The sequence below is a fragment of the Saccopteryx bilineata genome, chromosome 3, assembly GCF_036850765.1.
Source record: "Saccopteryx bilineata isolate mSacBil1 chromosome 3, mSacBil1_pri_phased_curated, whole genome shotgun sequence".
Classification (NCBI taxonomy): Eukaryota; Metazoa; Chordata; class Mammalia; order Chiroptera; family Emballonuridae; genus Saccopteryx; species Saccopteryx bilineata.
In genome coordinates, this window is record NC_089492.1 from 125449750 (window position 1) to 125464208 (window position 14459).

Here is a 14459-nt window from a genome sequence, read left to right on the forward strand (position 1 = left end):
AACTTCGACTACAACAGACGTACTGATGGCTCCTTAACGTGTCCACCCATAGCTGTTCTTGGTTCCAGAGGGCCAGACCCACAGTATAGGGATCCAGTGGATATCTCAAATACAGGCATTTTACCCTCAACATGTCCCCAAAACTGCTCTTCATCAATGGCTGTCACTCTGAGCTGCCCAAACTAGAAACTGCAGAGTGATTGCTGATGCCTCCTTCTGTCACTTCTTGTCCTGTCTCACTTCAGAGTTGTCTGCAGTGTGTCCTCTTCTCTCACACTCTATCTCATCTGCCATATCCCTCCACACTCTCTACCCTAACACAAGCACAACACCTGGCATCCAACAGTTACTCAATAAGTAGTTGTGGAACAAATGAATGGATGCCCTTGCCTTAGTCTGGGAGTCTGCAGTTTTCACTGACCTATTGCAATGGCTCTTTTAGTCTTTCTCCCCTTCACTAAAGAGACTTTTCTTTCAGAAAATAATAATAATGTAATCTCAGGTCATGGTCCTACTCACGTCTTTGCCCCAAATCCTCTTGACTGTTTAATTTCTTAAAATAGACTTCAAATTCCTTGACATCTCATGTAAATCTATCCCAACCTGACCTCAACCTACTTCTGCAGCTTCACCTCCTCCCTCCTCCCTGTGCACAGACCCTTGGCGCTGTGTGCCTGCTTCCTTCCTCATACTGATCGTGCTGTTGTTACAACTGTTAGCTTGTCAGTTCCCCTGATGAAAGAAATTGTTTGAAGCCAGGGCTATAGTTCCCCAGGGCGTAACAGTGCCTGTCTCAGAACTGATCCTCAATAAATCTCAAAGATGTTTGAGCATCTAAACGCTGGAGTATCATCTCCAGGAAAAGTCTGTATTTTGGGGTTTCTTGAACATCCCATGTGCGTTTTTACCACCATCACTTGGCTCATGTTGCATCCTCTTGCTGAAATAGTTTCATCTCCTTTGTCTACTCTGCCAACAGTTCCTCTCTCTTCGAAGTGCACTCACAAAGCACTTCATCTCAGTAGTTTCAGGCACACTTTTTCCATGACTTGGGAGAATTAGCTACAACCTCAGTTGATTTCATTAGTACTTTTTCCTCACACATCTACTAGAGAATTTTCTTACTATCACAAGTATTTTTTTATAGGTCTGTTTCTTTCACTGTACTGTGAACTCCTCCGGGGGAAGGAGAAACCAGTCTCAGAAACTAATCCCAAACAGGAGTGCAGTCAGTGCCTAGTGTGCAGCTTGTATGTTTCCAAACTAAAAAGCTAAGTCATCTTGGGGGAAGGAAATGGGTACAGAAGGAATCCACAAACCAGTAAAACCGATTTACATTAGTTCCATAGGTACTTGTATAAACATTATCTTTTATAACTCACATACATTTATATGGCATGCTTTGTATGTATGAAATATTACATAGCAAAATAGGTTTATATCAGTTTCTTACATAAAATCTTAGAAATGTGCCCATTTTGTAGAAGGTTAAGGGTATATCAAGATCCCTGAATAAAAAGAACTTGCTATATTTTGCAAGGTAGAAAAAGCCTAGAGATTGGTTATACAACAGTGGGACCACAGTGCTTAACATACTGGGCTATATACTTAAAAATGATTGAGATGGTAAATTTAATGTTTTGTGTTTTTTTACCTCAACTTAAAAAAAAGATCTTGCAATAAAGTTGCAATTTTCTGTAATCCAACTAATAAACCACACAAAGTCAGATCATATTTCTGTTCAAATAATGGCAAATATGTTTATTCAGTTTGTTCGGACAGGATAATGTGCATGCACTCACAATTTCTCCCTGTATAAACATGAGTCTATTCTCTTTTGTTTTGTTTGTAATGGCCTTGTAGGTCTCTTATAAACAGTTTATAAAGAATTAATGCAAAAGATCGTGTTGAACTCACTTGAATTTTAAGGATAGTTCAACAAATAAGGCCCTTGGACATCTCCAATGCAAAGGGCAAAAATTAGTCAAGAAGTTGCTATGCCTTAAATTGAAATCAAAATAAAGTCTTCATACAATGCTGTCCACACCTTTAAGCATAACATTTAATTTTCAGAGCCAGACAACCAAGCCTAACATCACCAAAGGGAGTTACTGACAATCTGTTTAACAGGAGCCTGACTAGTACCAGCAGCTCCCTAGCCAAGCATCTTGGGCCTAGACCCATCACGCTTTCTGGAGTCCTTTGCGGCCTCCACCCATTCCCATCGGGACACTCCTCACTCTGCAGCTTGAAGATTGTTTCTAGCTAACACATAGAGCACTGTCCTGGCCTGCCCTCACCTCCAGAGTCCTGCTGCACACGCCCCACACACCCAGTCAGTTCTCATTTTCACCTTGCCCTTGTGGCTTCCCTCATTCCCACAGGTGGCCTCCCCTCTTGCCTTATAACCTGCCCACCATATCCTCATGCCTGCTGGGTGAATTGGACAGGAGTGAGCTATTATTAAAAGCAAATGGGTTCCCATAGAGATCTTCCTCTATCAGTTAAAGGTAAACTCTTTTAACCTTAATCATGTGAAAAATTAGAAAATTGGGATCATATTGTCTCCCTTATATTCTTCCCTTCTATGTATTAGTGAGTGTGCTCTTCCTCTCAAGATTCCCTGGCCTGTGGTTCTTAAACCTGGCTTCACATCAGTATCACCAAGGATGATAGGATGCAAGTCATTAGGGACAGCGTTTACAAACTATGTCCACAGAACAGTAGGAGCTACAGATGCGACTAGGTACCCTTCCAAACAAGGGGTATTTAGACCAGAAGTTTGAAAGACACCATTAAACTCAGTCTTCATTGCAGGACTTCTCAGAGCCTTTAGTGGAATAATTTGCATTGTGAATCTCTAAATTTATTGTGACCCTGGAACCCTTCCTCGGCCTATGCTTACCCCCACACATTAACGTACTGACATCTGAAATGGCATTAGTATTCTGCCAAAATTTGCCTAGAAAACAGGCCTAGAGAATGTTGGAGCAACTGACTCCTCAGTTCTGAAGTGCGACCTCTTTCCTGACCCCCTAGAAGGCTGCATCATTGCCAACATGCTTGAAAATAGTGAGAACATATCAACACATCCTGTTCTCAGTGTGCCCTGCTCAGACCCCACAGGCACTGCCAGGGGTTGGCATCACCTTGCTTATAACCCACGCAGAACAGACACTCCTCCTCTAAGACTCAGGGACTCTAAGTTTGTGGATTTTTTTCACTATCTCAGAATTTGCAGTGACTCTGACATATCATCTAATGGAGAATATGTATAATTTTTTGTTTGTTTTTGTGAGAAAAAGAGAGAGACAGATGAAAGGAAGGGAGAGAAATGAGAAGCATCAACTCGTAGTTGAGGCACTTTAGTTGTCTGTTGATTGCTTCTCATATGTGCCTTGACCAGAGGACTCCAGCCAAGCCAGTAAACCCTTACTCAAGCCAGTGCTTCAAGCTGGTGACCCTGTGCTTCAAGCTGGTGACCTTGGGCTTCAAGCCAATGAACTTAGGCTCAAGCTGGCGACCCCACACTCAAGCTGGTAAGCCCACACTCAAGCTGGCACCCTCAAGGTTTCAAACCTGAGACCTCAGCATCCCAAGTCCATGCTCTATCCACTGTACCACCACCAGTCAGGCTGCATAGTTAGTCTTTTTTTTTTTTTTTTCCTGAAGCTGGAAACGGGGAGAGACAGTCAGACAGACTCCCGCATGTGCCCAATCAGGATCCACCTGGCACGCCCACCAGGGGTGACGCTCTGCCCACCAGGGGGCGACGCTCCGCCCCTCCGGGGCGTCGCTCCGCCATGACCAGAGACACTCCAGCGCCTGGGGCAGAGGCCAAGGAGCCATCCCCAGCGCCCGGGCCATCCTTGCTCCAATGGAACCTCGGCTGCGGGAGGGGAAGAGAGAGACAGAGAGGAAGGAAGGGGGGTGGAGAAGCAAATGGGCGCCTCTCCTATGTGCCCTGGCCGGGAATCGAACCCGGGTCCCCCGCATGCCAGGCCGACACTCCACCGCTGAGCCAACCGGCCAGGGCCTGCATAGTCAGTCTTTTAAATTACCATGTATATCTTTTAAAATTTTGCCAACTGATGTGAAAATTCCTGCCACTATTCTCACTTTAGTTATTGGTGAATTTGGTCTTTTCCATAGTCCCAGTCTTAAGGAAAATGAGATGAGCAGCCAAAAATTATTTAAAGTTTGAATCCCAAATGCAAAAGAGAGAGAGAGAGAGAAAAAGAGAGAGAGAGAGGAAGAAAGAAAGAAAGAAAGAAAGAAAGAAAGAAAGAAAGAAAGAAAGAAAGAAAGAAAGAAAGAAAGGAGAGAGAGAGAAAGAAAGAGGTGAGCTGATTTCTTTGAGAATTTCTTATACTCTGTTCTAGACCCACACCTTTGGCATTAGCCTTTGGTAAACTTGCAGTGTCTAGTCACTGGGTTCAGGCAGTACTTGGCCAGCATTAGCCACTCTAATCAGCTATGAGGTTTCTCTGATATTTATACTCTTTATATAGTAATAAGATTCATTTATCTGCCATCAGCTAGCATTCCATACTTTGTAGGCGTTTGCACTAGTCACTTATTTTCCCTTGGTTTCCTGATTTTAATTAGAAGTATATTTGACCCTGGCCGGTTGGCTCAGCGGTAGAGCATTGGCCTGGCGTGCAGGGAACCCGGGTTCGATTCCCGGCCAGGGCACATAGGAGAAGCGCCCATTTGCTTCTCCACCCCCCCCCCTCCTTCCTCTCTGTCTCTCTCTTCCCCTCCCGCAGCCAAGGCTCCATTGGAGCAAAGATGGCCCGGGCGCTGGGGATGGCTCCTTGGCCTCTGCCCCAGGTGCTAGAGTGGCTCTGGTCGCGGCAGAGCAATGCCCCGGAGGGGCAGAGCATCGCCCCCTGGTGGGCAGAGCGTCGCCCCTGGTGGGCGTGATGGGTGGATCCCGGTCGGGCGCATGCAGGAGTCTGTCTGACTGTCTCTCCTCGTTTCCAGCTTCAGAAAAATACAAAAAAAAAAAAAAAGAAGTATATTTATTATAAGGACTGAGAATCAGAATGGAAGTCTAGAATGTAAAAGCATGAGAGCAAGCATCTCCTTCCTGAGACATAAAACCTTCGTTAGGTAACTTTTCAGATCTCGTCTGGCCTTTCTTCTGTACGCAGTTCTGTTCTGACGGCTCCTCCTCCCACAGAACCTGTGAACCATGGAAGCAACAGAGAAGTTGGTGTTAAAATATCACTTTACAAGTCCTAGGACATGCAGTGTTTTAAATCAAAAGCTCCAAATATCTTTAGCCATCTAAATACATTTATTTGCACTAACCCCTCTGAGCATGCAAGATGTAATCATTTGTGGAAAATCAATTACTCTTTTTTTTTTTTTTTTTTTTTTTTTTGACAGAAACAGAGAGAAAGTCAGAGAGAGGGCCAGGTAGGGACAGACAGGCAGGAAGGGAGAGAGATGAGAAGCATCAATTCTTTGTTGCGGCACCTTAATTGTTCATTGACTGCTTTCTCATATGTGCCTTGACTGGGGGGGCTCCAGCAGTGTGAGTGACCCCTTGCTTAAGCAGGAGACTTAGGTTCAATCCAGTGACAAAAGGGTCATGTCTTTGATCCCACACTCAAGCCTACAACCCCGCGCTCAAGCTGGTGAGCCTGCACTCAAGCCATATGAGCCCGTGCTCAAGCCAGCAACCTTGCAGTTTCAAACCTTGGTCCTCCACATCTGTCTGACACTATATCTACTGCAACACTGCCTGGTCAGCTGAAAATCAATTACTCTTAAATCAGTGATACAGTGGTCTGCATAACAAAATTTTTAAAAAAAATCCTGGAAAAATATAATAAAAATTTGTTTCAGATGCATAGACAGGCCCAAAGAATATCGGGGACATTTCCAGGGCCAAAATAAAGATCAATCTGAAAATCCGATGATTAGCTGACCTTAAGGCAATGGTGGTCCACAAGAGATTTTCTGATCTTTATAATCTAGTCACTTGTTCCAATAGGCTTACCCACAAAAGTTTGTCAATTGGAATTGACTCTTCTGCCTAAAACTGGGATCTTGAGCGAAAGGATGAGCTATGAGTTTGGGATGTGTATGTCCCCAAGAATTCAGAACCATAACCTCTCAGGTTTAGAGTTTAAATATATACTACTTAGGGTTCTGTAAATTACAGGCTGAGAAGGTCATAGTTTGGAAATGTTCAGGAATCTGCAGAAGGAAACGAGAGTCCTCTCTGGCAGGTTGGTTCCTCAGCCCAGTCCTCATAGGATTTCTACATGAGCTCATAATCCAAAATTACCAAAACCCCAAGGAACACTATTACTCAGACTCCTTGGAGGTCTACTATACATAGAAAGCACAAAAGACCAGAAATCAGATCAGGCTGTCAGGCCCTTCCAACGGTCTCTCCTCTCCCGTCTCCAGAGTTAACAATATTTGGTAAAGTAGCAGAGACACCGAAAGTTCTCTACCTTCATTCCTCCTATCAAATGAGGGCTGTTCCTGAAAATATCACTGCATATGGAGTTTCAACTCCAGGAAAATAACCGGACTCATGGGGGAAAAAAGGGTTCAGAGCAGAACATTCAAAACTGTGCGATCTTATAAAACAGTACACTTCGAAAAATGAAGAATCAGCTCAAAGATCCCACCATTTTCAGCATCTTAAATTAAAATAAATGCTACAGTAAATATAGCACTTGTTCTTGATTTTTACAAAATAAACACATACAGTCTGGCAGATACAAGTACACTGAAGCACGGTGGCTCTGAGACGTGGAGACGGGACTGGAGGAAGGACACTCTTAGATGGCAGCATCACGACAACAGAGGTGGATGGCTGTGACTCATTGTCTTGTTATTCCTCTGCACCAGCTTAAAATAGAAATCCAGCTTTTGTTGTTTCGCCAAGTTTCTCTTTGCTTAACCAAAAAAGCTATTTGTGTGGTTCCAAATAAGACCAAATGCCATGAAAGCACAGTTCTGCTGTTGTCAGCATTATAGTTTTTTCTTCAAGCCCTGGTACGTGCTTCTGATCCCCTTTAAAGCGGATGGTGGCTCCCATGAGTCCACTGACCTCTTTCCTTTGGCTCTTCAGTGGGGTCTCTGATGCGGTTCAACATGGGTTCCTTTACTCCCGTTTCTCTCACTTCTTCACAGGCTTCTCCATGAGCTTACAGCTTTCCTCCTTCATTCAGTCTCTGCATTCTTATATCCAAGATACCCACTTGTGTTGAGGATGCTGTATTAAATGCTTTCATGAAGAAAAGTGCACAAGCCCTGGCCGGTTGGCACAGCGGTAGAGCGTCGGCCTAGCGTGTGAAGGACCCGGGTTCGATTCCCGGCCAGGGCACACAGGAAAAGCGCCCATTTGCTTCTCCACCCCTCCGCCGCGCTTTCCTCTCTGTCTCTCTCTTCCCCTCCTGCAGCCGAGGCTCCATTGGAGCAAAGATGGCCCAGGCGCTGGGGATGGCTCTGTGGCCTCTGCCTCAGGCGCTAGAGTGGCTCTGGTCGCAACATGGCGACGCTCAGGATGGGCAGAGCATCGCCCCCTGGTGGGCAGAGCGTCGCCCCATGGTGGGCGTGCCGGGTGGATCCCGGTCGGGCGCATGCGGGAGTCTGTCTGACTGTCTCTCCCTGTTTCCAGCTTCAGAAAAATGAAAAAAAAAAAAAAAGGAAAGTGCACAGCTCAAGGGCACGGCACATATTTGCATTGCACAAGGGCAAATGCAGGAAGGCAGGCGAGTCGTGCACACACAAGTAAAAGAATGCCTGCACAGAGCTGAGCATTTCCTCCAAAGATAGTTCTGTCTTCCTCGATGGGACACATGGGCAACGAAGACCCCCTAGAAAGTGAAGGGGAGAGTGGAAAGGAGTGAGCTGGGGAGGTGGTGGGGCCACATCGAGCAGGTCTGTGGAGGGCGGAGGCAGTTAGCATTTTATCCGGTGAGCAATGGGCCACTCTGAGCAGCAAGGCTGCAGCAGTGCTATTGGCTCAAGAGCAATGCAGGCTGCTATCCACCTGGCCTTCCAAGCAACGTGGGCTCTGCCCCTTCCGGGAAAGGGTGGGGGGTAAAGCAGAGAGAGCTGATGTGTCCCTGTGCCTAGGTTACTTCTTTGGGTGGCCCATGTGCTAGTCTTGGCAAAAGGTTTAGCTCACTTGCAGACAGCCCATCCATCTTCAAGGCTTGTAATAATCATCTCATGACTTCAAGTTAGCCTATCTACATCGCACTTTGAAACACTCTCCTGCCATCATATGGGCTAGCTGCTCCCTGCCCCCAGTGGTGATGGAGTGGGGGCTGGGGTTTGGGGCGGGGACTTGGAGCGTTAGGAAGACTTCATGCTGAATACAGTCAGACACCTAACTTATGAGACCAGATTGGAGGTGCCTAAATCCTGTTTGCCTAAACAAGGTGGCGTTTTGCCAGAAGGTCAGGTGCCCAATTTATAGTGTGTCAGCGTGGAATCTCGATTATAAATTTAGTCTACCTTTGATTAATTCTAAATTGTATATTTTGGCATTGTCTTTTGCTTCCCTCTTGGGACATTGCCAGATATAGAATTCAATAAATACCCAGTAAGTTACCTTAAATGGCACCCACAGATGGGTTGGTGTGACTGGTGGGCCACTTTGTGCTGCACTTCCTCGCTGATATCATGTGCCTATGCGTTTGTGGTGAAACACACTGCTGCTGACCCCCTGTAGCCACTGGCCACTCTCAGGCACCCTGGCCACTGTCTGAACACCAGCCTCCGGTCTCACTCATTATGAAGCTCTGGCCAGAGATGGAGCAAGTCTGCTCCATCTGGAAATGACCATATATAGCCATTTGGAACATACGGAGGGTTAAGTGAAATCTTTGTTAAAGATGTATTAAACACAAGACACAGAGACTGCAAGAAGGGGAAAGGAGAATAATAATAATAGTAACCACAATCAATTAACACCCACTGCGTACCAGATGTTTTACAAACATTATTGCTCATCATGACTGAATTCCTGCCAGGTTAATGCTATTGTTCCCATTTAACAGATGAGGACAGTGGAGCTCAGGGAGCTTCAAGGACTCATCAAATCCTCACAGTAAGGAAAAGGCGAGTCTGGGTTCCTTTGACAACTCCACTGTGCTGCCATGCAGTGAGGGAGGAAGCCCTGTGAGGACAGCAGCTCAGCTGCTGTGCACTGAACCTCCGTTTACCAGGGTCCTTACCGTGCACACTGCCCACAGCACTCTTGTCATCATCTGTCTGTCTTCCCAAATGTCCTGCTCCTTCCCACTCCCCTCCCTAACCCTGCCCAGGAGAAGAGACACATTGTCCCCAGCCACTCATTCCCCCCACCCCATTCCCAGGGATTTCCTGTTTTTAAATCATCATTGCTTCTGAGATGATGAGAAATCAGCACTGGGCAGTAATGGCCCTCCCCAGGGATTTCCTTTAGGAACATGGAGCCATTGTTGAGTGGGTGAGAAATATCATGGCTGATGCTTTCCAAAGACCTTCAGCAGGCTTCCCACAATGGCTAGGAAGTGGGGGCAGAAGAAACAATAGTTTGAAAACTCCGGAGGCCTTACTCTCTGCTTCTTAATTAATTGAATACTATCCTTTTAGATGTCTGTAGTCTCAATCTCCTAGCTGGTGTTAATAGGGCCTCAAGTCAATAGCCCGCCTCAACATACAGAGATGACGTTACAGAGAATTGTAGCATGGATGACAAAGGTGGGAATCAGAGTCCACATGAGAGCCCAGAATAATCATTAAGTCAAAGGAGGTATATGCTAAGTAGGGAAGACCGGGTGCTTAGTATGCTGCCTGCCCTGCAGCCAGGAGAACTCTCCAACCGGAAGATTAAGGAACTCGTCCTGTGGGCCATGCTCGAGCACCCGTCCACAAGTGGTCCGCACCAGCCCTGTCGCAAGACATCAAAAAATACATAATGAGCTTTGTATTAATCAGATCTCCTAAGAAAAAAGACCCCAAATTTTAATTATATGCTTGAGATGAGGGGAGAAAGCCACCAAAGGACATGGTAGGGTCACAGCAGATAATGGCCAAACTGCCTTGTAAAAGTCTCTAAATCTAATTAACTGCACAGGCTTTCCTTTTATAAATGGGGAGTGCAAGTTAGGGGCAAGAGTAAGGAGAGGTTGCCTCCTGCCAACCAGCTGTCCTACTTTCCTGTCCTTCTCCCATGTGTCACTCATCCTCTCATTGGTTGGAAGGGGATCCCTACTGCTGCCTGCCCAGAGTGTCCATAAGTCTCTAATCAGCCCCGACAATAGAGCCATTGCCGAGTACAGTCTTATAATATTGTTATGTAAACCTTTGTACCTCTTAAAATTCAAGGCCCTGAAAAAAATCCCTGCTATCCCTTCTTTGCAGCCCACTGTTGGAAATCAGTCTGCCTGACCATCACACCCTACACCCTCCCTTGATGGCTACCATTTGGGGCCAGTGACAGTCAACCGGACTATCGACAGCTTGAGTGTGGCCCATGCCTGACTCATCTCTGCAGCACAATTGTTTGTTTAATATGTAGCTGTGGATGGATGGGTGAATGATTTTATGAATGAATGGCTGAATGAATAAATGAATGAATAAATTTATAAGAGCTACCTGGGGTAAGAGATGAAACGTTTACCTATGGAACATTTTTTTTCTTTATACAAAACTTCAACAGATGCAATTGAGAATGGAACCCTCAGCCTGGACCATGCTTTAACTAACTGAGCTATTCTGCCCAGAAAGATACTTCATGGCTTTGATTAAGCCTGCCTTGCTTGGGTTGGTTACTATGGTAACTATGACCACATTATCAACGCACCTCTTGAGAGCAGGCCTTTTGGAAAGCAGATAGCTGAGGTTTCCACTGACTTGTTTTTATTTTTCTTTCCAGATTATCAAGGAGATCCCTCCACCTCCTGCTGAGGAAAGTGAGGTGAGTGACCAGAGCAGGGAGTACCCAGATGGACAGGGTGGTGGTGTCGGGAGGACAGCTGGGTGGGCTAGCCTGAGACTCAGGCCCCGGCAAAGTGGAGCTAAGTCAGACCCAGGCTCCCAGTGCAGAGGAGGTAGCAGGGAGGGAGGTCTTTGGCTCTCTCCTAACCAAAGATGAACAGGAACTGAACTGAACTGAACTGGCAGTCACAGCTAGATGGTTTGGGAAGGTTCGTCCTTACACAGATAAAATAAGAGACATGTTAGGGATCCTTTCACCCTGCAGAGACTCATAGATTAGGAAAAATCAGTGATTCTAGGAACAGCCTGCTGAAATACCACATTGTTTTTTAATTTAAAACAATGTTACCTAAAGATTTGCCAGGCAATAATGAAATATATATTGGAAGGGGATATGCTAATATCCTGACCTTGCTCTCAAATCCTCATCCTTCTAAGGAAGAAAAATATCTTAGACTGCACCATAAATTGGCCAGTAAGCAGTTGGCCTGGGGTAGAATAGTGTGGAGGCATTAAAGGCGGAGGTGAGAAGAAGCATCTGGGGGCAGGAGTGCCTGGCCAGTGGCTTTCCTGATCCTCTGATCACTCCCGGGAAAGCCGGCCTCCCTGGATGCAACACTCGCCAATTTAGAAGCCAGAATACAGGTCTGAAAACCTAGTGGGACTAAAGATATATTGACAAGGTTTCCAGTTCACTGTCCTGGTCCCTTAGGCCTGTCGTGACCAAACTGAGCACCACCCCCTGACCACTTCTCTCCCCAGTGCCGTTGTCAAGTTTCCTACATACAGAAAAAATAATGATTAAATTTAAAATTCCATGTGGCTCTTATATCCTGAACCATATGCATGTAAGCCAAGGGATTTAATAGCTGCCATCAATTAAAGCACATCTTTTTGGAATGTTAACTTTCTGCCCAGAAATGAGGGGAGGAAATTACATTGCTGTGCAAAGAGGAGGGAGGGGAGAAAAAAAAAACTCTCTTTACATCCACAAAAGCCTTTTCCTAATCCTTCAAGAGAAAGCACCGTGGTAAGTTCCACAGGTCCCAGTTTGGCTGTGTTTCTGTTGTGTGCAGCTGCCTCTTATATGTCCAAAAGAAAAGCAGGTCAAGAAACTCTCTTGCTGAAGTTGGTCTGTTTGCCCTGAGGGAAGGGTTCTTTCTCTTTATTATGTTCAATCAGAGGAGTTGGTACTTTTTCTTCTGGCGCTGGCCCTGCATTTGCCTTTGGAAGGTGATGTGGCAGCTACTGTGACCAAAATGCACCAGGGGACTTAGGCACAAGTCCGGGGTATGGTTTACCCCAGACCCCGACATCTAACATAGTACTCCACACACAGAACAGCTCATCAGGTATGTGTAGTATGAAATATTATTCTCAAGAACAGAATTTTAACAGGGAGGAAAAAAGCTCAAATCAGAAAAGTACCAAGAAAGACTAGCTGAAAGCAAGAGAAGTAGTTGAGTTTTTCCAGTTTCATCTAATAGTCTGAGAGAAATTTCACCGAAAGGAGGCAAACCTGGATACTGAAACAGAACGACCACCTCGGGAGACTTGGGACGTAAAGGGTGGTGTTAGACCTCCACACGCTCCATGCTGGCCAGGCGGACTCAGGCTGTGCCGATTGCCTTAGCTTGTATTTGGCCCTGAGAGTCCCTGGCCCTGGGAGCTAAGCAGCACTAATCTCCTTCCTAATGTGTTTTGGCAGGAAGAAAAAAAAAGAAATCCCACAGAAACAGATACTATAACAGCCCGTACAGAGCATTTATATAGTGCCCTTCATGAAAACATAGCCTGACTCTGGACAACTTTCTCCACTCTAGCTCCAGGTGTTCAAATCCCACTATTCCTTTAAACACAACTCATGTGCTACTATCTCTGCAACCCACACTTAATTCCTTTCAGCAAAACTCATTTCTCCCTTCTTTGCATTCCCAAGGTGTTTTATTGATTCTTCCTCTGCATCAAAGTTTAAGAACATTAACGACTTACAGATCAAGACCTAGATCTAATTAATCTTTGATTTATCCCTCCGGTGATCCTTTTTAATAGAGAATATCAATATACACAATATAAAAAGGCATTACTTTTTGAGATTCCATGCAACCAACAATGATATTTCTGTATAAAGGAAAAACAAAGAAAAATTGCTTGAAATTTTGAGATCTCAATAAAAGCAAGGACACTCAATTTTAATAACTCAGAGCAGCATTTCCCAGGTTAAGGGTCTTCTCTAATTGGCAACAGAGTGAGTATTCCTCACTAAATCTCTAGTTATTCCAAACTAGAAAGCCCTGCGGTCATACGAAATGACTGCTGTTCTAGATATTGTAAATTGTAATTAAAATGATTTGTGCTAAGGTGTCTGCTAATTCAAACTGAATTACCCAGGGCAGGTGGCAAGTACGCCCCTTTGCTTTGTGCCCCATGGGGTTTCCCCCTTCTACTTGCTTAATTGCTTAAAGTAGAGTGCAATGAAGGAAACCACTGGCGGTACATTTCTTAAGAGCCACCGCTAGCTCAATAAATAAAGGTGATTTAAATATGTTTTAATCCTTTTTGCGTTACGGTCAGCATTACTCTGTCGGTTTTTTTTGCATTTCTCTCCTGCCTTTGTTCAAGGGACTCATTTTGTCGAGACAGGCTTTTTTGTCTTGCATCTGAGGCAAGCCTTGTTTCTCTATGCGCATCAGTCTCATTTTGCCGAGAAAGATGCATTTGCTCTGCGACTGAAGCAAGCCTTGTCTTTCTCTGCTCAGTGGTTTATTTTTGTCAAGAAAGCCGTTTTTGTGCAGCTTTAGCTCCTTTTCTCTCCTCTTCAGTGCTGTATTTTCTAGGAGGCATTCTTAAAAGAAATTACGTTAAGACGTAGTTTTTATGTAAAACAGATGATTGCCAATGCAAACAAATGTTCACCTTCCCCCTGACCCGCTCAGTTTGCGTTCAGCCGTGGCAACTTTACCCCACTGGCTATTACAGTTACGCAAGCAACCAATAAGCTATCGGTGACAAACAGACACTTAAGCCACATATAATAAAGATATTTGGCAGTTTCTGAGAGAACTCAATGATGGAGTGCTTCAGCTGATGGTTTAGTTCTGGGTAGAAGCACCTGCTTTTGAATGATAAAAAGTATTTCCAGGCTTAGGATCATGCTCACTGGTCCTAACCATTTCTCTGAGGCAAGAATTTTTTAGATGAAAATAACTGAGCAGTGGAAAAACTATACAACTTGTCTAAGACCAAGCAGTGGTCCTGGTACCCCTCATAGTGATGTCTACACAGACAGCCAGAGCAGCCTCCCACTCTGCAGGAGTGCAGGGCCAAGCTACCACCAGTGGACGTCAACTGCACACTGACACGCACGCACACGCACGTGTACACACCAAACACAAGTCCTAGAACAGGCCCAGAATTCAGTGTTCAGTATTTCAATAGTTAAAAAGTGAAACGTTGCTTCTAAAAAAAATAATAAACACACTATTCTTCATTGAAAA

General features: G+C 45.1%; 1 protein-coding gene across 1 annotated transcript in view; it reads left to right on the forward strand.

Annotated features, from left to right (window-relative positions):
- The window catches only part of ANTXR1 (ANTXR cell adhesion molecule 1), a 243937-nt gene that overhangs the window by 141633 nt on the left and 87845 nt on the right, over positions 1 to 14459 (forward strand). Inside the window, exon 14 of the mRNA XM_066267299.1 lies at positions 10901 to 10942. Within this exon, the coding sequence (XP_066123396.1) occupies positions 10901 to 10942 (42 nt within the window). The remainder of the gene's footprint in view (positions 1 to 10900; positions 10943 to 14459) is intronic.